This window comes from Palaemon carinicauda, chromosome 39 (genome assembly GCF_036898095.1).
Source record: "Palaemon carinicauda isolate YSFRI2023 chromosome 39, ASM3689809v2, whole genome shotgun sequence".
In the NCBI taxonomy this organism is placed as follows: domain Eukaryota; kingdom Metazoa; phylum Arthropoda; class Malacostraca; order Decapoda; family Palaemonidae; genus Palaemon; species Palaemon carinicauda.
In genome coordinates this window covers 67,357,633-67,382,737 of record NC_090763.1, presented here as the reverse complement: position 1 = coordinate 67,382,737, position 25,105 = coordinate 67,357,633, and the positions used below count along the sequence as shown (strand labels likewise).

At 47.5% G+C, this 25,105-nt stretch overlaps 1 protein-coding gene across 1 annotated transcript in view; it reads left to right on the top strand.

Annotated features, from left to right (window-relative positions):
- Pym (partner of Y14 and mago) overlaps nucleotides 1–25,105 on the top strand; it is an 89,214-nt gene that overhangs the window by 55,938 nt on the left and 8,171 nt on the right. Inside the window, exons 3-4 of the mRNA XM_068363020.1 lie at nucleotides 7,810–7,949; nucleotides 15,603–15,722. Coding sequence (XP_068219121.1) covers nucleotides 7,810–7,949; nucleotides 15,603–15,722 — 260 coding nt within the window. The remainder of the gene's footprint in view (nucleotides 1–7,809; nucleotides 7,950–15,602; nucleotides 15,723–25,105) is intronic.

The following is a 25,105-nucleotide window of genomic DNA, read 5'->3' as shown; positions in this document are numbered from 1 at the left end:
TCTTCCCGACGGACAGCGGTCTTCCGACGGACATCAGTCTCCCGGCGGACAACGATCTCTTCGGGGCAAAGGGTTGCCCCCACGGGGGTTCTTCCCTTGCGTGTCAGGGTTTCCCTGCGCGCCCTTCTGCTGTGTTCTCTCCTGCTCCTGCTCAGTGTGAGCACACAGGCGCTCTTCTGCTCATCAGCGCTCTCCTGTTCGTCAGCGCTTTCAAGATGATCATCCCTGCGGTTCCTGTTGGTTCCTGTTACGCGCCCTGTGCGCCCACGTTCGCCCTCGCGATCTAGAACTTCGGTTCAGGTCGGGGTCAAGGACTCTTCTTCTTTGCGCAGGCTTCCACGCGTAGCCTTCTGCTCGTCAGCGATCATCAGCTCGTCAGCGATCATCAGCTCGCCAGCGATCATCAGCTCGCCAGCGATCATCAGCACGCCAGCGATCATCAGCTCGCCAGCGATCATCAGCTCGCCAGCGATCATCAGCTCGCCAGCGATCATCAGCTCGCCAGCGATCATCAGCTCGTCAGCGATCATCAGCTCGCCAGCGATCTCCGGATCGCCCACGTGTGTTACAGCCGGCACGCCAACGTTCTCCAACACTTCTGAAGGAACATGGTTCGCCAGCTACTAGCTCACCTGCGCATGCTGATCGCCATCGCGCGACCCTCAACTGCGGATGCTGATCGCCATCGCGCGACCCTCAACTGCGGATGCTGATCGCCATCGCGCGACCCTCAACTGCGGATGCTGATCGCCATCGCGCGACCCTCAACTGCGGATGCTGATCGCCATCGCGCGACCCTCAACTGCGGATGCTGATCGCCATCGCGCGACCCTCAACTGCGGATGCTGATCGCCATCGCGCGACCCTCAACTGCGGATGCTGATCGCCATCGCGCGACCCTCAACTGCGGATGCTGATCGCCATCGCGCGACCCTCAACTGCGGATGCTGATCGCCATCGCGCGACCCTCAACTGCGGATGCTGATCGCCATCGCTCAACCCTGCGCATGCTGATCGCCATCGCGCGACCCTCAACTGCGTATGCTGTTCGCCTGCGCATGCTGATCGCCATCGCGCGACCCTGGCATGCTGATCACCATCACGCGACCCTGCGCATACTGATCACCATCGCGCGACCCGGCGCATGCTGATCACTGCTCGCAATCGCTCACCTTCGCATACTGCTCGCGATCGCTCACCTTCGCATACTGCTCGCCAACGCACGATCGCTCACCTGCGCATACTGCTCGACCATCGCGTCGGCATAACACAACGCGCCTTCGCCAACCTGCGCGTTAGCGCTCACCAGCTCACCACCGATCGCTTGATGATCCATATCGCCAGCGGTCCTCCTCGCCCACGCGGCAGCGCGTTTCCTCGCCATCGCGCTAACGCTTGCGTTCGCCGCCTCGGACTCGCTCTCATCCACCTGCCCACCCTCACGACCGCTCGCCTGCGCGACCGCTCGCCCGCGCGACCGCTCGCCCGTGCAACCGCGCGACCGCTCGCCCGTGCAACCGCGCGACCGCTCGCCCGTGCAACCGCACGACCGCTCGCCCATGCAACCGCGCGACCGCTCGCACGTGCAACCGCGCGACCACTCGCCTGCGCACCCACACGCCCACGTGCCTGCACGTCTACGCTCATGCTCTCCAATGTTCGCCCACGCGTAACCAACGGTTTTTCCATCGCGCGGACGGATGGTGTTCCGTCGCACGAACCTACAGTGTTTCTTCACACAAATGTCGGCTTATTTCTTGCAGTATCCATTGCTCGTCTATGGGTTATCGCTCGCCGACCACCAGGAATTTCCCTCGCGCGAGCTCCAGGGCAATTGCGACCACGATTCCCAATGGGGTTTTCGCAGCATGACCAGCCTGGCGAGTTCTTCTGGAGCGTATTTCCAGAACACGGCCTCACCCCGTAAATGCAGAGCATGGCACTTGCAAGAATAGGAGAAACTTATGGGAGATCTGAGCAACACTCCTCTTTCCTGAACCTGGGTTAGCCCTTCCCCGTCATTCCCTGGAAGGATTTTTGGCGGGGGGCTTTCCGTTCGAGATTTCTCCATCGGACAAGGGGTGACTGCTTACCTCTTCCTCTGGGAGCTTACCAGGTTCTTTCCCTCCTCGGTTACGGCCCGAGGTTTGGTTCAAGGAAGCTACAGGAAGATCAAGGGTACTTTCCTCCTCTCGAGCTCAGGCACCTTGGCCTTTCGTCGTTAAGTATCTAACTTGCGGACAAGCTCGATGTTGTACCATCTGGACGCGCTGACTGAGGGCTTCCTTCGGGTGTCTCATCTGTGGAGGTCGACGACCTCAGACACCCTTCCATCCTTGAGAAGAGTTTGTTGGTGCCCAAGGACAGAGACTTAGACAGCTGCTGTGCGGAGTAAATCGACTTCCGGTTTCACTCCTCCAAGGCGCTTTCTTCCAGACTCTGCAGGGCTCCAGCGCCCTTTTCTTTCAACCACGTCGGCCTAAGTTATCAGCTACGACAACTGGGACAAGGTGTCCAATTGCAGTTTCCTCCTGTCAGGAACAGATGGCACGGGAGACTCCCCCGGGGGGGGCATAGTCCTAAAAGGAGTTCACGAACTCTAGGATTGCAGGTTTTTCGCTGGGAGGATGCTTAAGGTTACTCATCCGAATGACAGCTGCCCGATGCCCATTCCCGCACAATCTGTGATTAGCCAAGGATATCGCGCCTGCCGTCTCTGTCAGCGAATTCAGTGTCTCTGAACCTCTATGCCATAGCGTCAGCAGAGTTGCCCGGTTGGGCAGAATGATCCATACCTTAGGCGAAGGTCTTCCTTAGGATCATCGACGGCTTCACCCCCGGCCCCCTCAGTCGATCCTTTCTTGTAAGGAAGGATCTGAGAGGGGATGTCCATAGTCGACCTCTCAGCCCTGATCAAGTTTGTCGAACAAACTTCGGCCAGCGTAGACCAGCAGAATCGATCAGACTGGTAACGAGGCGACAGGACTCCTTAAACCCTGGATCGGAAGGACGGGTACTTTCAGTTTCCATTCCATCCATCTTCCAGGGTGCTCGTCGAATTCAGCCTAGACTGCAAGTATTCCTGCTTATGATGCAGTGTGGCTATCCTGCCGTGGCATGGCATAGCAGGTTTGTTTCCCCAGAGAACTCTCCCTGCCTTCCTCTTGGCCGCTCAGGTGCAGGCTTCCGCCTCCTCTGCTGTTTGGAGGGCTGGTCAACTCCGGTAGGCTCGGGTTTCGACCTTCTTCAGCGCCGGGACAAGCTTCCGGATGCTTACCATGAGTGTGGGCTCATGGTATTTTGCTTGGAGTCTTCTCTTCCTCTGCCTCAACATCTGGAGTATCTGGCCATGATATTGAGTCAACGGCCTTACCACGTTGGAAACCCCGCTTCTCGTCCGTCCAGCGAGGTTAAGCAACGTCGGTACTTGGATGGGTGACCACCTGGGGACGCCAGATTCTGTTACCACATCCTCCGAGCCTTCCTTTCGGTTGACTGTGGCAAGACTGAGGAGAGTCGCAGTACCTGTTCTCAGTCAAGCAGAGCTTTCAGCCCTACCTTGGAACGTTTCCTAGTTCTCCTTTCCTCATTGACCCGTCTATAGTCCGAACGGTCGCCTCAGGAAAAGTTCCATGTGGGGCGATCCAAGATCCGGTGGCTTCAGGCAATGTTTAACCGGACTCCCTGGCTCTATGGGACCAGCGAAACTATTAGACCTGCAATGGGTGTTGACCTATGGAGCCTCTTGATGGTAGTGGATATTCTCGTCCTTTCCCCACATTCTTGATGCGGTTCTCGGACTCGTCAAAGGAAAGGGGGGGGGGGGGGGCATGTTCCGGTCCAGGCCTATGGTCAAGACCTGAAGGATACCTCTCCATCATTCAGGCAGGCTTAGGGGCCTTAGTCTGGCCCCTCTTCAGATCCTACAGCTCCTGCCGAGTCGCCCCGTTGCGCGTCGACTTCATTCTAACCAGCAGGGGACGCATTTTCACACCTTCACATCTTGCAGTAGAGATACCGGGATGATTGAGATTCTCTCAATACCACCATCGGCTCTCTCATTCCAGGCAGGGGAATGTTTCTCTCAGACTATCCGAGCAGAGCCTCGTAGAGAGAGTGTACCTGGGGGTCTTTGACCTTGGGTAACCAGCAAGTGCTGGTCTGGGGGACCTGATCGCGACAGCTTGGAACCTCAAGCTTCCGCTATTCTTCCCCCCAGTCTCAGACCCCGAGACTCTGGCAAGATGCATTCCGGTGATGGTGGGACAACTTCGACGCCTGCGTCTTCCCTCCTTTTTGTCTGTGGACAATGGGTCTCAACAAGACCAGGTTGCCCGTCAACCTTTCAATGGGAGAGCTCCACTGGGACTATGCGCAGAACGGTTTCTGGACCCTCTGCTTCCCCTGACGGAACTCCCGGGAGAGCTTCTCCCACGGCGCAGACTACTCAAGCAACCACACTGCGACATCTCTCCCGAACCGGGGCGTCGCTTCGGCTTCATGCCTGGAGACACTACGCTTCCTCCTCAAGAAGAGACAACCCGCTACAGTCGCGGTACGGAGGTCGCGTCATCTGCGATAGTCATCCACAGGGGTCTCCCAGGCAAAGTGAAGAGTCTAAGGTGGTTGGTGCCGTGGGAGATATACCTCTTCCCTTGAGGCCTCTTCTCCAGCAATAACGGTCTTATTGACTTTCGGCGGGAGGAAACTCCTTTCCGCTCTCGGCAATGAAGCCTGTCGCTCAGCCTTTCCCTGACCTTCAGGCTTAAAGGAATAACTTTTTCCTGCCCGCTGGATCTATCCTCGCTCATGCGAAGCTATGATCGTCCCTGCCCTAGTCGGAGGAAGACCTCCAACTTGGAGCATGGCTCGGACTTTTAGTCCTTTAAGAGATCTTCTCAAGACCCTTTACTGTACGACAGGCCTCGGATTGTATTCCGCCTTGGGTCTTCTGCTCACTCTGGCCACGGCCAGTGTGTAAGCAATCTTCTTGGTCTCTTACGACTCCCCCCTTTCTAAGGAAGAGGGGAAGGCAACATTCAGGCTCGCTCCTGAGTTGTTGGCTAGACTCAGAATATGAGGGTCCCGGCCCTTCGGTCCGATTCATTCAAGATTTCGAGTCTCCATTCTGTGTCTGATGTCCCAAGACCTTCTCTTTCTTGCCAGTAAAGGAATCGAGACGTTAGCGCTGGGAACAGCTGCAGTTTGTCCTCATTTGCAGCCGATTTAGGAGCACAAGGAGGACATGGGGGGAGAGTCACCAGTATACCTCTTCAGCCCGGACTCGAGGACATTCATCTCGACCTGTCTCCAGACCCTCCCCCGTCACGTCGCCCTACAGCACGATGTTGGATACATCGCAACGTCCTTCGCCTTCGAGTAATACTACTCTGTGACGCAGGTGCTTCAAGCTGGAGTCTGGAAGCGTCTAATGACCTTCGCAGCCCGCTTCCTGCAGGGCATGACCCACAGGAGTCTCGATACGTTTTCTATCGCTCTGTGGTGGCTACACAACAGCTGGTCTAACCTCAGGCTCCTTTTTGGACAGGTAGCAGAAGGTTGAGGGCATTGTTATCAGGTTTTAGTCTGCATGAACGAAAGAAGTATGTCTGGCCCTTACTTCTTTCTTCATCATCCCCTCTACGGGGAAGCAGCATCCTGGTCTCTGCATAGCTGACCTCGAACCTCTGCAGGTAAACCATGCTTCCTTGTGTTCCGAGTATTGAGTTAATACTGTCGCGTCCCCCATACCCTGACGAGGTGGTATTGGGAACGTCCTAACCCAGAGTTCCTTCTGGAACTCCAGGTCAACTGCCTAGGACGGGTCACACTTCTTCCTTCACACACAAGCTTACGTAGGCCACATGGATCCTTGCGGAGCAAGGAACTTGTGAGGTGCAGGGACTCCTTTTCTCTAGTGCGACTCACTCGGATTCTGAGTCCCCGGGTAAAGCCAAAGCCAGTATGGCTGGGGACTTTCCACCCTTCCTAAGGGGTAAGTCACCCTTTGTAAATAGCGTGGTTTGTATTCCGGTTACAGAACAAATGACAAATTCGAAGATAATTTGTATTTTTCCTAACCATACAAACCTTAGCTATTTACACATATTTGCCCGCCAGCCCTGTCCCCCAAGACAAGTCCTACCTCTAAGTGAAAGTGAGTATTCACCTGTGTGTGAGGGGGAGGAGGGGTAGCTAGCTACCACTCCCCTACCCCCCCGCTAACTAGCGCGGGGGTAATACACCCTCGTTAAATTCTAATGGCTCGCCATTTCAGCTACGCTAAAAGGTAACCCTTTGTAAATAGCTAAGGTTTGTATGGTTAGGAAAAATACAAATTATCTTCGAATTTGTCATATAATAGTGCTAAGAAATGACCCACCCACTCCCAACTGTTTGAGTTTGAAAACAAGGGCCTCATGATTAACACGGTCAAATGCAGCACTAAAATAAAGGCCAATCATGCAAACTTCCTGACCACAATCAAGGGATTTCTGTACAGCATTGGAGATTGTAAGAAGGGAATCAAATGCTCCATGACCTTTACGAAAACCAAATTGCAAACTAGGGAACACATGATTACCTTCAGCAAACCTATGAAGACGTTTTGCCAAAAGACATTAAAAAACTTGAGATAATATGGGTGTTATGGAAATTGGGCGGTAATCAGTTGGACTTGAGCTACCACAAACACATTTACATAGTGGAGTAACATTACCAGTTTTCTAACAAGTGCTAAAACCTCCTCTTCTTGCTAATTTGCGCAAAATAACAGATAACTTTGGAGCTAAGAAATCTGCAGTCTTTATAAAAACAAAGGAAAAATACCATTTGGGTCTACACATCCATAAGCATCAAGGTCCATCAACAGAGCTTTAATTTCACGAGATTGAAAAGCTAAGCTAGTTAGTTTAGCTTCAGGAAAACAGTAATGAGGAAGTTCGAGTTTCTCATTACACATTGCAATGCAGAAGCCAACGCAAGGTAGAGAGAAACAACGTAACGTGGATTTTATTTTTGTATTTAAAACTTAAGGATGATTGACGTAAAGTCAGACGACATAAAGCGAGGTATTACTGTATTGTACGTACTTTAATGACTAAGGATTAAAATATGCATGAAAGGAAAACTACAGTACAGTACAGTATTTAGAATGCCTTTCCCCTTGACTTTTTTATCTGATTTACTTTTCCTTTTTATATCTTCCCTTCTGCCATGATCTTTCTTTTTAATTCTTCTGATGACTTCATTCTCAGACTTTTGTCAATAGGTAAAAAAAAAATACTAGATGTTGGTTATTTTAACATACAATGCAAAGATTGCCTGTTTTTATTAATGTGGTTAAACTTGCTATAATTTTCTGTCAATAGAATGAGAATTTTGAATAAAATTTTCAACATGTATTCTATATTATTATTATTATTACTAGCTAAGCTATAACTCTAGTTGGAAAAGCAAGATGCTATAAGCCCAAGAGCTCCAACAGGGAAAAATAGCCCAGTGAGGAAAGGATTTTTGGCTATCAGTTCAGTATCATTGTGTCATTATTGTGCCTCTGCAAACCCACCTTTGCATGCGTTCTTTATCTAGTATTTACTACTGTACATATGAAGTTCAGGATTATGTTTCTCATTTAATGTGAATTTCAACATTATTGTATACTGTACAGTATTTTGTCATGTTTTTCAACCTGGAGTTCAGAATTACTCTGTATTCTATAGAATTTTCACAAGCTATCAAGCTGAAGGAATTGGCTTATCGTTGTCATTGGTAAGGTTTCTATATTTTGAGATGGTCTTTTTCTTCCAGATATGAGAGTAAAGGCAAACAGTGGGCAAAAAGTCGATCAGAATATCCAGTCGGTCTAGCTCCAGACGACGTAGCCACAGCTAAAGCTAAACAAGGCAACAATGCTGGGATCCCTGGCTTGGCAATGACTCCAAAGCCAGGTAAGATACTGTAGTTATCTCCACCCAACGAAGTTGGAAGGAGGTTATGTTTTTGCTCCTGTTTGTGTGTGGTTTTTGTGAACAGCTTCCTGGCCACAAAATTTTAATGATAGAGTAATGAAACTTGCAGAGATTAACTGTTATGTAAAGAGCTGGAAATTATTAAATTTTCGAAGGTCAAGGTCACGGTCAAGCAAAATGTCCAATTCACAAAATCAGCCATAAGTTTGGACAGTGATGTCACAGAGACTTCAAACTTTGTTCATATTTGAGAGTATGAAAATCCATGCCAATTAATACATGTTAAGGTCAAAGGTCAAGGTCGAGAAATAAGCTGCCGAGGCAGAGGTCTGTGCTCTGCTGTGTGCCCCTCTAGATTGAAAATATTTTTTGTCATCCAGGTAATGAAAGTAATATTGAACTGTGGCTTTTGAGTCATTATAATAGCAGCCTTTCCATATACTGGTTGCTAAGTTTTGAAAAACAGGAATTTTAAAAATTAAAGCCAAGATCAGTGATAGTTTCTTTACGATATAAAGAAGTGGAGAATTGTTGATCAAATATATTCATAAAAAAACTAATCAATTATTGTTTTCGTGTTTAGATGTTCTCAGCTGAAGAATTAGTTATGAAGCTATTATTTTCAACTAGAGTACCTTATTAACCAAAGGCTTTAATTTGAAAAAATCAGATACACTATACAGTATTGATAATAAGCTGTAATGAGCACTTCCATGCATATGTTTATTATAGAAAAGAACATTGCAGCAATTCTTAAAGGTGTAAATGGGTTAGATATTATTAGGGTTAAACATTATCATTATACTACACTTGTACACTGGTTGATAAGCGGTTTTAGCTATTTATGTAAGCCTATCGCTCTGTATAATCAAGTAATACTGAGCATCAAATATTGCAATGTTGATGTTTTGGTCACACTCCTCGTTCAAAGCGTTTTTCTTTGCCAGACAGATCTATGCTTTCCCTTTGTGCCTTAATATGGGACCTAACAAATTTAAATTTGGGTTTTCTGTTTACCCAGTAATTATCAATATGTTTAAATTTAGATTTTCAGTTTACCCAGTAACTATCAATTCATAATGTACTCATGTTTTACACATGCATCCAGTTACCAAATATTGCTCATTCATTTTTCAATATTAATCTTACCCGATGATCATGTAGCTGTCAACTCCGTTGCCCGACAGAAATCTACGGTCGGGATACGCCAGCGATCGCTTATACAGGTGGGGGTGTACTCACCAGCGCCATCTGTGGTCAGGTACTCCAGTACTTCTTGTCAACAAGACCTCAATTTTTCCTCTGTCGTGCCACCGGCAAGACCTACATGGATACGCTGTTGATTTTGGAGTCTTTTGTTCACGATTTGGTGAAGTATTTGCTCTGAAATTTAGCCTTCGCTGTACAGGAAGCTTTAGCCTTAGCTTAGCAAGCTTTTGGTATTAATTTGATTCATTGGTTAACGATCTTTGCTTTACTTTGGAATTCCCCCTTTGACTACTTCTAGAATTCAAGATGTCTGACACTTCCCAAGTTCCTAAATATAGGCGATGTAGTGTTAGTGCTTGTAATAGGCGTCTTCCGAAGGCCTCTGTTGATCCTCACACCGTATGTTCCAATTGTAGGGGAAAATCCTGTCAATTGGAAGATCGATGTGGGGAATGTGCTGGGCTTTCGGAATTCGATTTTAATGAATTCCTCAGATATACTCGTAGGTTAGAGAAGGAGAGAGATAGGAGGAGTTCTTCTCGCTCTTTGGTTATTTCCTCTCCCCATGCCCCTCAACCTTTTCCTTCCCCTGTGGTGGTGACCCCCGAACCTGCTACGAGTGCTCAGCCTGCAATGGCTGATATGTTGCGTGCAATTCAGGCTCTCGGTGATAAGGTGGAGTCGTTGGTTAGTGACCGCAATCAGCTCTTGGCGGATGTCAGAGAGCTGAAAGCGAAGAGTGCAGTGGGAAGTGTTAGTGCTAGTGCTGTGCATAGTGTCAGTGTCAGTGTTGCGCATGAGGATACATCTGTGCGTGCCAGTCGTCCTCCCAGTCCGGGACCTCTTGCAAGCTCCCAAGCCCAGGGGAGAAGCAATGTCGAAGGACCAAAGGGTTCGGCGGGCCTTGATCGGCGCACAGATGTATCCTCAGTGGTTGCGGACGTATCTGCTAAGGATCGTCCCTTCCACTCCCAGACGAATGAGCCCTTACATTCCTCGTCTGTGGAAGAGGTTTCCAGGAGGAAACGGTGGACTAAGGTCTCACGACCGCTTAAGCGTAAAGTCCCTTCAGAGCTAGTCCAACGGCCCAGGTGTAGCCACTGGGTCAGTTCGGACTCGCCGCAGTCATCGGATGACTGCACACCTCCCAAGAGAGGTAGAGTGGTCCCTCAACAGGCCTCTGCTCCAACCAGCATGAGCCTCATACCACATGAGCCTCATACCATGCAGCATGAGCCTCATCCCATGCAGCATGAGCCGCATGCCATGCAGCATGAGCCGCATACCATGCAGCATGAGCCGCATCCCATGCAGCATGAGCCGCATGCCATGCAGCATGAGCCGCATGCCTCACAGCATGCTCTGCATACCACCGCAGACCCTCCCTCACACCGGCCCTCTGCTTTTGTTGTTGCCAGCTCACAGTCTGTCCAGCAGAGGCATGATGATGGATCCGCAGGTACGCATGCACCCGTTCTGCAGGATTCACCCGTTCAGCTTGCTGCTCTGCCTTTGCCTCTTACAACTCAACTGTCGGGTGAGGAGGCTTCTGAGGATGAAGCTGCTCATCTTGATGATCCTCATTCTGATGTTGAAGGACACAAGTCTTCGCCACCCTCCTTAGACTTCCGCAAAGTCCTTGCTTTGTTCAGAGAGTTGTACCCTGAACACTTTGTGTCTGCAACCCCTCGTTCTCCTCCCTCCGAGTTTGCTCTGGGCATGCAGCCTACTGCGCCTGCCTTCACCAAGCTTGTTCTTGCCAGATCTTCAAGGAGAGCTTTGAGGGTTATGGGGGATTGGTTGCAGTCCAAGAAGCAACTGGGAAGGACCTCTTTTGTGTTTCCTCCTCCCAAGCTGGCTTCTAAGTCGGGCGTCTGGTATGCCACGGGAGAGGAACCTGGCTTGGGGGTTCCTGCCTCTGCCCAGGCCGACTTCTCAAGTCTGGTTGACTCTCCCCGCAGGTTGGCTATGAGACGTTCGAAGATCTGCTGGTCCCCTACAGATCTTGATCACTTGTTAAGGGGAGTCTTTCGTGCCTTCGAGATATTCAACTTCCTCGATTGGTGCCTGGGAGCCTTAAGCAGGAAGACTGCCCCTTCTGACAAGGACTCAGCCATGCTGATCATGTCCAGCATGGACAAGGCAATACGGGATGGGTCTGGCGAGCTTGCGGCTTCTTATGTATCAGGGGTCCTCAAGAAAAGGGAACATCTGTGCTCCTTCTTATCTGCTGGTATCACCCCTTGCCAGAGGTCAGAGTTACTTTTTGCTCCTCTGTCCAAGTGTCTGTTTCCGGAGGAATTAATTAAGGGGATGACTGCCTCTCTTCTCCAGAAGGATACGCATGATCTCATGGCTTCTTCTGCACGTAAGGCTAAGACCTTACCTTCCGTGTCTAAACCTTACCGCCCTCTAGCAGTTGATACTCCTGCTTCCAGGTTCATCCCACCCTTTCGTGGCAGAACCTCCAGCAGAGGAGGTACCCGTGCAGACAGTAACCGTGGCAAGCCCAAGAAGGGTTCCAAGTCCACAAGAGGCAAGTTTTGACTTTCCTCCTCTCCAGACAGCTGTAGGAGCCAGACTCAAGACCTTCTGGCAAGCTTGGGAGAGCAGAGGTGCAGACGCTCAGTCTGTGAAGTGGCTGAGGGAGGGATACAGAATTCCGATCTGCCGCAATCCCCCTCTAGCTACATCTCCCATCAACCTCTCTCCCAACTACAAGGAGAAGGACAAGAGGCTAGCGTTGCAACAAGAGGTGTCGCTCTTGCTACACAAGGAGGCAGTGGTCATAGTCCGGGACCATCAATCCCCGGGCTTTTACAACCGTCTCTTCCTGGTAGCCAAGAAGACAGGAGGTTGGAGGCCGGTGCTGGACGTCAGTGCGCTCAATGCTTATGTCACCAAGCAGACGTTCACTATGGAGACGACGAAGTCGGTCCTAGCAGCGGTCAGGCAGGAGGACTGGATGGTCTCGTTAGACCTGAAAGACGCATACTTTCACGTCCCCATCCATCCAGACTCCCAACCTTTCCTGAGATTCGTCTATGGAAAGGTTGTGTACCAGTTCCAAGCCCTGTGTTTTGGCCTAAGCACGGCACCTCTTGTGTTTACGCGACTGATGAGGAATATTGCGAAATTCCTTCACTTGGCAGACATCAGAGCCTCCCTCTATTTAGACGACTGGCTTTTAAGAGCTCCCACAAGTCGTCGCTGTCTGGAGAATCTCAGATGGACTATGGATCTGACCAAGGAACTGGGCCTCCTGGTCAATTTAGAGAAGTCCCAGCTCGTCCCATCCCAGACCATTGTTTACCTGGGTATGGAGATTCAGAGTCGAGCTTTTCGGGCTTTTCCGTCGGCCCCAAGAATCAACCAAGCCCTAGAGTGCATCCTGAGCATGCTGAGAAGGAGCCGATGCTCAGTAAGGCAGTGGATGAGTCTAACAGGGACACTTTCATCGCTGGCCCTGTTCATCGAGTTAGGGAGACTCCACCTCCGCCCCCTTCAGTATCATCTGGCTGCTCACTGGATCAAGGACATGACGCTAGAGACGGTCTCAATTCCTGTTTCCGAAGAGATGAGGTCTACTCTAACGTGGTGGAAGAACAGCATTCTTCTCAAGGAAGGTCTTTCGTTAGCTGTTCAGACCCCCGACCACCATCTCTTCTCGGACGCATCAGACTCGGGCTGGGGTGCGACATTGGACGGACAGGAATGCTCGGGAACATGGAATCAGGAACAAAGAACACTCCACATCAATTGCAAGGAGTTGTTGGCGGTTCATCTGGCCTTAATGAACTTCAAGTCCCTCCAGCTAAACAAGGTGGTGGAGGTGAACTCCGACAACACCACAGCTTTGGCTTACATCTCCAAGCAGGGGGGGACTCATTCGAGGAAGTTGTTCGAGATCGCAAGGGACCTCCTCATTTGGTCAAAAGATCGAAGGCTCACGCTGGTAACGAGGTTCATTCAGGGCGATATGAATGTCATGGCAGATCGCCTCAGCCGGAAGGGTCAGGTCATCCCCACAGAGTGGACCCTTCACAAGAATGTTTGCAGCAGACTTTGGTCCCTGTGGGGTCAGCCAACCATAGATCTGTTCGCTACCTCGATGACCAAGAGGCTCCCATTGTATTGTTCGCCGATTCCAGACCCAGCAGCAGTTCACGTGGATGCTTTTCTGCTGGATTGGTCCCATCTCGACCTGTATGCATTCCCGCCGTTCAAGATTGTCAACAGGGTACTTCAGAAATTCGCCTCTCACAAAGGTACACGGCTGACGTTGGTTGCTCCCCTCTGGCCCGCGAGAGAATGGTTCACAGAGGTACTGCAATGGCTGGTCGACGTTCCCAGGACTCTTCCTCTAAGAGTGGACCTTCTACGTCAACCTCACGTAAAGAAGGTACACCCAAGCCTCCACGCTCTTCGTCTGACTGCCTTCAGACTATCGAAAGACTCTCAAGAGCTAGAGGCTTTTCGAAGGAGGCAGCCAGAGTGATTGCTAGAGCTAGGAGGACATCCACTCTTAGAGTCTATCAATCTAAATGGGAAGTCTTCAGAAACTGGTGCAAGGCCAATGCAGTTTCCTCAACCAATACCACTGTAACCCAGATTGCTGACTTCCTGTTACATCTAAGGAACGTTAGATCCCTATCAGCTCCTACGATCAAGGGTTATAGAAGTATGTTGGCAGCGGTTTTCCGCCACAGAGGCTTGGATCTTTCCTCCAACAAAGATCTGCAGGACATCCTTAGGTCTTTTGAGACCTCTAAGGAACGTCGGTTGTCCACTCCAGGCTGGAATCTAGACGTGGTCCTAAGGTTCCTGATGTCATCTAGATTTGAACCGCTCCAATCAGCCTCTTTCAAGGACCTCACATTAAAAACTCTTTTCCTAGTATGCCTAGCAACAGCTAAGAGAGTAAGTGAGATCCACGCCTTCAGCAGGAACATAGGTTTCACATCGGAAACGGCTACATGTTCCTTACAGCTCGGTTTTTTGGCTAAAAACGAGCTTCCTTCACGTCCTTGGCCTAAATCGTTCGAGATCCCTAGCCTATCTAACTTGGTGGGTAACGAGCTGGAGAGAGTACTTTGCCCAGTCAGAGCTCTTAGGTACTATCTGAAAAGGTCAAAACCTTTACGAGGACAATCAGAAGCCTTATGGTGTGCTGTTAAGAAGCCTTCGCTACCAATGTCTAAGAACGCAGTTTCTTACTACATCAGGCTTCTGATTAGAGAAGCTCATTCTCATATGAAGGAAGAAGACCTTGCTTTACTGAAGGTAAGGACACATGAAGTGAGAGCTGTGGCTACTTCAGTGGCCTTCAAACAGAACCGTTCTCTGCAGAGTGTTATGGATGCAACCTATTGGAGAAGCAAGTCAGTGTTCGCATCATTCTATCTCAAAGATGTCCAGTCTCTTTACGAGAACTGCTACACCCTGGGACCATTCGTAGCAGCGAGTGCAGTAGTAGGTGAGGGCTCAGCCACTACATTCCCATAATCCCATAACCTTTTTTAACCTTTCTCTTGATTGCTTTTATTGTTGTTTTTGGGTTGTACGGTCGGCTAAGAAGCCTTCCGCATCCTGGTTGATTTGGCGGGTGGTCAATTCTTTCTTGAGAAGCGCCTAGGTTAGAGGTTATGATGAGGTCCTTTAGTATGGGTTGCAGCCCTTTATACTTTAGCCACCTAAGAGTCGTTCAGCATCCTAAGAGGACCGCTACGCTCAGTAAGGAAGACGTACTTATTAAAGGCAGAGTAATGGTTCAAGTCGACTTCCTTACCAGGTACTTATTTATTTTTTATTGTTATTTTGAATAACTAATAAAAATGAAATACGGGATACTTAGCTTCTTTGTTAACATGTATACTGGTCTCCACCCACCACCCTGGGTGTGAATCAGCTACATGATCATCGGGTAAGATTAATATTGAAAAATGTTATTTTTATTACTAAAATAAATTTTTGAATATACTTACCCGATGATCATGATTTAAATGACCCGCCCTTCCTCCCCATAGAGAACCAGTGGACCGAGGAGAAAATTGAGGTCTTGTTGACAAGAAGTACTGGAGTACCTGACCACAGATGGCGCTGGTGAGTACACCCCCACCTGTATAAGCGATCGCTGGCGTATCCCGACCGTAGATTTCTGTCGGGCAACGGAGTTGACAGCTACATGATCATCGGGTAAGTATATTCAAAAATTTATTTTAGTAATAAAAATAACATTTTTTAACATAAAAAATAAGATTATTTGGGTAAAAGCTTAGGCCAAAATTATTATTGTATATCAGGAAAAATAAGGTTGCTGTACTGCCAGAGGTGAAAGAAAATCTTCTCTAATAATCTTATAACCAATTATTCTCATAGGGTTAATACTGTACATAGAAGGCTTGATGGTTTTTTCTTCAACAGAAAAATCTAAGTCACAAAAGAAGAAGTCTGGAGGAGGTAAGAAAAAACAAGCAGCCCCAGATGCAAGCATAACAAAACAGCTTCAAGAGACACACATTTCTGATTCGACATCAGATAAAGGTACTGTAATTCTGCATCTTTGTAGTATTGATTTGTATTATTCATTTCATGTCAGGACTCGCATGGGCCGATATTGTTTCATTGCCAATATCAGAGATTTCACCTCTTGGAAGAAGTACTGTAGTCCCTTTTTTTTCTTTTAATTCTATCCTCTCGTAAACTATCTTTTGGAATTTTGTCTGTACTATCATCACTGGGGGCCTGTCTTCATGAACTAAATTTATTCTTGGATTTAACAGGTAAAAGTCTAAATGTTACTTTGTTCCAACAAGAATGCAAACCTCCCTCTTTCATTAGGATTGTTCTTCGACACAAGCTGGAAATGCTTGGTTATAAGGTGGTTAGCAGTTTTTGGGTAGGGAAGGTTAATGAGGAAGCTTCCTGTCCACCTTTGAGACGTAACCCAACCACTTCACTGTGGCCGCCATCGCGGATGCATGTTTTGTGTAATGCTCTGCTCCGACTCGTTATCGAAGCATTTTCACTTGAGTATATACTTGTGCTTGTTTGGTTGTTGATATTATATTCCTTAGTTTTTTGCATGGTTAGATTCTCTTGTAGTTTTTGATCATGGAAATCGCTTCTGGAAAGATTGGGTGTGTGGGCGAAATATGTTGTCTTTGCCCATTGACTCCACCACTATTGTTCTTGTCTTTTTTTAGGAATCATGTGTATACTCCTGCTCTGAATATTTCTTATAGTCTATTTCAAAGTGAGAGAGGTTTGGGAAGGATATAAAGGAAGTTTAGAGGAATTTTCCCGAGTCATCTGGTGAGGATATTCCCCCTTTGATTCCAAAGAACCTTCTTGCCTCCAAGATCAATTTTGGTGGGTCTCTTTCATGTTCTCCTTTAGTGCTTCATGGTCTTCCTCATTCCAGTACCAGGCCATTGCATAAATCCAATCCCCTGGCTTCTCTGTCCATGTGGGACAAGGGAGAAGGAATGTGATCAATATGCGTGCTTTTCTTCAAGCACATGCAGAGTTGATGTTAAGAGAGAACCTTCGTGTGTGTTCAATTTTAAAGTCTGCTCATGAATGGCAGAGGCAAGGGACAGTGATAATGCCCTAGAGACTGACCATATACATATGATCAGTGCCCAAGCCCCCTCTCCACCCAAGCTAGGACCAGGGAGGGCCAGGCAATGGCTGCTTATGACTCAGCAGATAGATCAAACCCTGCATCCCTAGCTCACAAGGCTAGTGAGGTTGCAGACACTACAAAAGAAACAATTGAGTTGGAACACTTACCCCAGTCTGGCGATCGCCAGACAGGGACATTTTAAATGGGCAAATCCACTCCTTCATCAGGACCTGCTTCTGGTATGACCACAAAGTGGATGTGTGATACTCTTGGGATATTCCCAGTACAGTAATCCTTCTTTCAGTGAGTTCCTGGACCATTTAACCTTTGGCCATGGTACTTCAGGAACACCTGTGTCTGCAGCTCCCCTAGAGTGTCAGTGTCTGCTTTTGTGTTGGTTCTTGTGGCTTTAGTAGTTCCAGTCAGAGAAGACCAGTGGTTTCCTCCTATGTTGGAGCAACTCTCTTTGATAGAAAGACCATAGACATTCTTTATTTGGGTGTGTATGTCGAGAAGTTGGTGGTACAAATCAGGAGTAAGGGGAAGAATTGGGAGCATGATTCTTTTTCCTACTCCCCATTGTTTCCCTCCTTATCCTCCTCCTCTTTGCCATTGTTGCTTCTTCTCTGAAAAAGAAGAATCTCCACAGCCAGTCCCATTAGGCTTCATGTGAGCATCCTCCTTACAGGTGTGTAGATCATATCATTCATGGGTTTTATTTTCGTGAATTTGATTATTCATAGGAAGAACCAGAAATTTCATAAACAATATTTATGAGTATTTAATCATGTGCAAATGGGGCCTTCTAGAAAAGACAAAAATTCAGTGCAGGTATTACACTTCTTCTTCCCAGCTGGTTCCCATTTTTATATGGGGTCGCCGTTGCGGATGAGCCGTTTCCATCTCTTTCTATTCTGAGCTTCTGCCTCATCAATCCCCTTCTCCTGTAAATCTCCTCTGACACAGTCCCTCCATCTCTTTCTTGGTCTCCCTCTTCTTCTTCTTCCTTGAACCTCCATCTCCATAGTATGTCTCCCAACGTGGTCCTCATCTCTCCTCATCAGGTGTCCATACCATCTCAGCCTCCCTTCCTGCACTTTCTTTGATATTTCCACCACCTTTGTCGACCCCCTTATGTAGTCATTTCTTATCCGATCTTCTCTTGTCACCCCAGACATCCACCTAAGCATTCTCATTTCTGCCACATCCATCTTCTTCTCCTCTGTCTTCCTCATGCTTGCTGTTTCTGTTCCATACAGCATTGCTGTTCTTACCACTGTCTTATGAAATTTTCCTTTCAATCTCAGCGGTATTCTTTTGTCGCAAAGAACTCCTGAGGCTGCTCTCCAGTTGTTCCAGCCTGCCTGTACCCAATGTTTAACTTCATCTTCCATACCTCCTCCAGCATTAACAAATGATCCCAAATACTTAAACTTATCAACTCTCTTTATCTGTTCTCCCCTAAGCCGAATACTTTCTCTATCATCCCCCTCACTGGTGGTACACATATATTCTGTCTTAGATCTACTTATTCTCATTCCTCTGTCCTCCAGTACTTGCCTCCATCTTTCCAATTTCATTTCCAGATCTTCCCTGCTCTCTGCGCACAGAACAATATCATCTGCATACAATATGTTCCATGGTACTGCCTCCCTTACCTCTTCTATTAAAACGTCCATCACTATGTTAAAGATAAATGGGCTCAGAGCTGACCCTTGGTGTAATCCTACTCTCACCTCAAAGCCCTCTGTCTCCCCAGTACTGCTCCTCACTCTAGTAAATACATTACGGTACATCTCTTGTATCAGTCGAACGTACTTCTCTGGCACCCTCCTCTCCCTCAGACTCCTCCACACCTCTTGTCTTGGGACTCGGTCATAAGCCTTTTCAAGGTCAATGAATACCACATGCAGGTCTCTTTGCTTTTCCCGGAATTTCTCCATTAGTTGCCTCAGACAAAATACACCATCTGTTGTTCCCCTACCCTTCATGAATCCCATCTGCTCTTTACCTATTTCTACTTCTTCTCTTAGTCTGGCATCTATCATCCTTTCCAGTATCTTCAAAGTGTGGGACATCAATTTAATACCTCTGTAATTCCCACACTCTTGGACATCACCTTTCCCTTTGAAGATTGGGATCAATATACTCCCTCGCCACTCATTTGGTATCTTTTCCTGCTCAAAAATCTTTATCATGAGGTCATACAGTATATCTACTCCTTCATCCCCTAATGCTTTCCATGCCTCCACAGGAATCATGTCTGGCCCAGTTGCCTTCCCATTCTTCATCTTCCTCAGTGCATTTATTACCTCTTGCCTAGAGAACCTTATTACAATGCCAAAGTTCGCCTGTCCATCCTCTCTTAGTAATCTATCATTTTCTTCATTTAACAGCTGTTCAAAATATTCTTTCCATCTCTTTACAATGTCTTCCTCCTTTCTAAGTACTACACCATTTTGATCTTTAATTTGTTTGATGTGTGTAATATCTTTGGTGCTCTTATTTCTAGTCTTTGATAGCTTGATCATCTTGTTTAATCCTTCCTTTGTCCCCAGCTCATTATACACATCATCATATGCCTTAGCTTTAGCTTGGGCTACTACCTTCTTCACCACCTTGTTTTTCTCTCTGAACCTCTCTCTGTCATCCCCTGACTGTGACTCTTCCCATCTCTTCTTTGCCTCCTTCTTATCTTTTACAACTTTCTCAATTTCTTCACTCCACCACCAACTCTCCTTTTCTTCCCATATGATACCAGATGTCTCTCCTAGCAACTCCTTTCCATGCCTTCTCATTACTGCTGCATTTCGTGTCCACCATTCTTGAACATCTTCAATTCTTATATCAATATCCTCCAAAACCCTTCTCTTAAACTCTCTCATTTTATCTCCTTCCCTCACTAGTTTGTACCACTTAATTTTCCTTATCCCTTTAGCTTTAGCTTTTCTTTCGCTTTTTAGGCCTAAGTCCATACATAGCAGTCTGTGTTGGGGGGCTACATGGTCACCTGGGATAACCTTGCAGTTTTTGACCTCCACCAGCTTTATCCTTTTATACAGGAAGTAGTCTATCTGGGAGCATCTACCCCCACTCCTATAAGTTATTAGGTGTTCCCTTTTCTTCTTAAAGAATGTGTTTACTATTGCCATGTCAAATGACACAGCAAAATCCACTACACTCTCTCCTTCTGGGTTTCTCTCCCCAATTCCATGGCCCCCATGCACCCGACCAATTGCCTCATTCTCACTTCCCACATGGCCATTCAAATCTGCCCCCACTATGACCCTCTCCTGTTCTTCCAGTTCTTGCATTACTCCATCCATGTCTCTCCAGAAATTTCCCTTCTCCTCTTCTGTGCAACCAACTTGAGATGCATATGCACTTATAATATTCAGAATCTCTCCTCCACAACACATCTTCAATCTGATGATACGGTCATTCTTTCTATGCACCTCTATCACCGCATTCTTCAGCTCACCAGACAGTACTATGCCAACTCCATTCCTACCTTGTTTATTTGCTCCGCTATAATATAGCTTGTATCCATCACCCAACTCTTTAGCTTTATTTCCCTTCCATCGTGTTTCCTGCACACACATAGCATCTACTCTCTTTTCCCTCATCAAGTCTGCCACTTCTCTACCTCTCCCAGTCATGGACCCAACATTAAGCTGACATATTCTGAGTCCAAAGTGAGCTCGCTTCTTTAGCTGCACCCGCTCCTGATGCAGTAGCCCTCGCCTTATCACAGAGTTAGGGCGATGTCTCTGTGCGTCGTTTACGGAGTACGCCCTAGCATTACCTCTTTCCCTATTTTGGCTCATTCCATTTAAGGTTTTGGCACAGGTTTTTACGGTCGGATGCCCTTCCTGACACCAACCCTCCCTATTTATCCGGGCTTGGGACCGGCACCCATTGGTGGCTAGGTTAGTGCAGGTATTACACAAGGGTTGAAAATTCATTTTTCAATACTAAACTTAGCCGGTGATTATATAAGCTGCAACTCTGTTGCTCGAGAGAAAACTCTACGTTAAAAATCCGCCAGCGATCGCTATACAGGTAGGGGGTGTACATCAACAGCGCCATCTGTCGGGCAGGTACTCAGTACTCAATGTAAACACAGAACTCAATTTTCTCTCTGTCGGGCTACCGGCAAGACCTACTAATTCGCTGTTGTTAACTGGATTTGTTTTCACAACTATTTGGTGAAGTACACTATTCTAGTATTGAGCTTTCGCTATGCAGGTGTTTTATCTTCATCTTAAAACTTGAACTCGTTTTGGATAGATTTAATTATGGTGACAAAGAGAGTATGGACTTTCTTTCACTTTTAAATGGCCGACCCTTCCCTTAGACGGAAGTGTGTTTAGGCTTTTAATAATTATCTTATCACGTTATAGATTTTCCTCTATATTTTATATCTCTCCGCCTTTATTAGGCCTCTTCGATTAACTTTCCATTTTTTATAAACATATAAAAATAAATTTTAATGCTTTGTTTATATAACGTACTTAAAAAGGCAGAGCCTGAGAGTAGGCGGTCCTAACTGGAACCGAAGTTAATCAACGTTGAGCCCTTTATATCGTCTTTAGCTTTTAAAGAGCTAAGGTTTTAAACTTTTTAAATGTAATATTTTATGAAAGAATTTCTTTGATAGTCTTCGTACTGTTTTCAAAGATGAACTAACGTTTAGTTTTTTATGCTACGCAGTTGTTGACGTTCAGGACGTTCAACATGCGCTCTATCGTTACGATAGAGAGAGAGTGTATCACGGTTTCACTTTGCAGTAAGAGTAAATCGATTCTGACGTTTTGTTCATTCTTTCTTAGCTTAAATGTTTTAAATTCTAATTTAAAGGAACTTTTTATTTGAAAAACCTTTCAGTTTTTTCCTTTAGTCAAATAACATGTTTTTTTTGACGATATATAATTGGGCTCTTCTCTTAGGTGCGAAATCAAGAGAGAAAGAGAGAGAGAGATAGAGACGGAGGGAGAGAGAGGAGAGAAAACGTTCCGTTCAAGCGGGTAACGTTGTTCTCGTGTTACTCACGTCCCTAGTCGCTGTACGGGGAGGAAGGATAAAACGTTTTTAGGTTTTTATTCTCGTCCCCAGGCTATGTGCGGTGAGAGATTGAAAACGTAGTTATATGAACTAGTGTTTAGTCTCTTTCCCAGCCACTGATTTTTCTTTTTATCTTAAAATATGTTTTCTGTTTTTTGCTGGTTTTATGAGCTTGCATTATACGACTAATTTCGCAATTACTACCTTTTAATGAAGGGTAGGATTGCGTGTTTCAGGTAGAAATTAGTGCAAAACAGAAAATCGAAGTGATAAAGTGATATGCGCAAAGTGTTACAGTGTTGCGTCCGAGGCGCAAAGTGTTACAGTGTTGCGTCCGAGGGTTCGTCTGTTCGTGCCTGTCGTTCACCTAGTCCGGGACCTCTTGCAAGCTCCCAAGCCCAGGGGAGAAGTAATGTCAAACGACTTATGGGTTCGAGAGGCCTTGACCAACGAACAGACGTTTTCCCTCTATGGTATCGGGTGTATCTTACCAAGATCTCCCCTACCATAAGACGAGAGAGACGTTGTTTCTCCTCGCCATCCGTAGGCTTTTCGCATAAGAAACCTGTCAAAGTGTTGCAGTCACAGACAAGGTTTCGTAGCCCTTAAGCGAAAGTCAGTCCTTTCAGGACAGGTCCAGCGTCCTGGTTACAGCCATTAGGACAGCTCTGACCCTATGCAGTCATCGGATAACTGCTCGCCGCCTAACAAAAGCTTAACACAGACTCCGAGAGTCTTTTTTTGTAGGCAAAGTGTTGCGGTCACAGACGTTACCCTCGTCTATTACCACGACCATTTCCGTTGATCCTTAAGGGGTTGTATGGCAAAACATGCAGTATATGCTTGCCTCCCTTATGGAAGACTATTCTGCCAATTAGTCCGTTGAGTCTAGCCGTTTATCTCATCGATATCCTGGCTTTCAGCCAACCTAACGTTCCTTTGTGCTTACTGTTGACGTTGGCGTAGCTTAGTCACGTCAGTCAGGTTGTTTAGAACCACACTCGATGCGGTCTCGTGTGGTTTTTCAGCCGCATTTGGACGTTAGGCCACTGGCTGATGCTCCTGTTGACGTTCAAGACGTTCACTAACAATCGGAGTTGACTTGTTTTGACGCTGTGCGTCAACCTCCGCATTCTAGAGTTGTTTTGACTGCTCAGTCTAGGCAGTCAAAGCAGTCTCGAGTGGACGCTGTGCGTCCTCACGCACCTGTTGTGGTTGACAGTTCAGTTGTTGACAGTTCACAGACTGTCAAGCAGTTACATGACGATGCGTTCTGGTCCGCTACTAATGCACCAGTGAGAGACTCAGCTTTTATCGGACAAGGTTCCTGTAGATGAGGAAGTTGCTGTTCTCCCTCCTACTGATATTCCCTTGAGGACTCTGTCAGATGGAGAGGAGCCTAAAGCTGCTTAGCCTCCTATGGACTTTAATTAAATCATGATGATTTTTTTAAGGATCTTCGTCCGGATCTTTTTGTAACTGCTGCTCCTCGTTCGCCTAAACGTCAGAGCTTACACTAGGCCTAGCTACTTCCAAGCCGTTGTTTTTAAGCTAGTGCTCTCTCGCTCTCCTAGAGAGCGTTACGTTGGCTAGGCGACTGGTTCTTTCACCAGGAGGAGTTTGGGGGATACAGCCTTTGCTTTCCCTTCTTTTAAACTGGTTTATAGAGCGAGAGTCTGATATGACACGAGAGAAGTTCTCGGCTTGGGAGGTCATGCCTCTGCCCAGATAGACTTCTCAATTCTGGTAGACTCTCCCTGGCGCCTAGCCAGGAGACGCTCCAAGTTGTTTACAGGTCAACTTCTCAGCTGTTGTAGAGCCTTTGAAGTTTTGCTGTACTATTATGTCACGCATAACAAGGCTTTCAGGGATGGTAAACGGTTCCGCCTCAGTCGCTAACCCCGTCTGTTGCCACACCTGCTCCCGTAGACCCTAAATGGGCTTTGCTGCAAGACATGCAGTCCAAGCTTGCGTCCTTGATAGAGGACTTAAATGCGGAGAAGAACCTTCTGGCTAACAACCTTCCAACCGGTCGGTTGTGCGCCCTGTTGACGCTGAGGTAACCTACTCGCGTCTGCCAGTGGAGGTGGTTCCTCCACCGATGCGACCCAGTGTGGGTTGCCAGCCGCACGTTGACGTTAAGCGACGCTCGGAGGTGGTTGTTGACGTTCAGGACGTTCAACAACCAGCAGAGGTGACTTGTTGTGACGCAGTGAGTCAACCTCAGCAACCCGGTAGGGTGTTGACTGCACAACCCAGACGGTCTAGACAGTTTCGGGTTGACGCTGTACTTCCTCGCGCTCCCATGGTTGTTGACAGTTCACAGACTGTGCAGCAGTTCCATGATATTGCGTCCGGCTCCGTCACGCATCCACCAGTGCGACCGGATTCAGCGAGTCAGACGTTGCCCACTCCGTTGCCGTTTCCTCATCAGTTTCGGATGAGGAACCCTCTGATGAGGACGTTGCTGAACAAGACGATCAGCCCCCAGCCCTGCTATCCATCCAGAAGATGCTGAAGAAGGAACGCTGCTCAGTCAGGCTGTGGATGAGTCTGGTAGGGACGCTGTCATCCGTGGATCAATTTGTGTCACTAGGAAGACTACACCTCCGTCCTCTTCTATACCATCTAGCTTTTCACTGGAAAAAGGACAAGACGCTAGAAGCGGTCTCGATCCCGGTTTCCGAAAAGATAAAGTCTTGTCTGACTTGGTGAAAGGACTATATCAACCTAAGAGAGGGTCTTCCCCTGACTGTTCAGACTCCCAACCACGTTCTCTTCTCGGACGCATCGGACGTAGGCTGGGGTGCGACATTAGACGGTCGGGAATGCTCGGGATTATGGAACTCGAGTCAAAGGACAATGCATTTCAACTGCAAGGAGCTACTGGCAGTACGTCTGGCCTGGAAAGCTTCAGGTCTCTCCTTCAAGGCAAAGTGGTGGAGGTGAACTCGGACAACACCACGGCTTTGGCGTACATCTCCAAGCAAGGAGGGACCTACTCTCTGACGTTGTACGAGATCGCTAGGGACCTCCTCACCTGGTCAAAAGGTCTAGACATATCACTAGTAACGAGGTTCATCCAAGGCAACTTGAATGTCATGGCAGATTGTCTCAGTCGGAAGGGACAAATAATTCCAACAGAATGGACCCTCCACAAGGATGTATGCAAGAGACTTTGGGCCACCTGGGGCCAGCCAACCATAGATCTCTTCGCAACCTCGATGACCAAGAG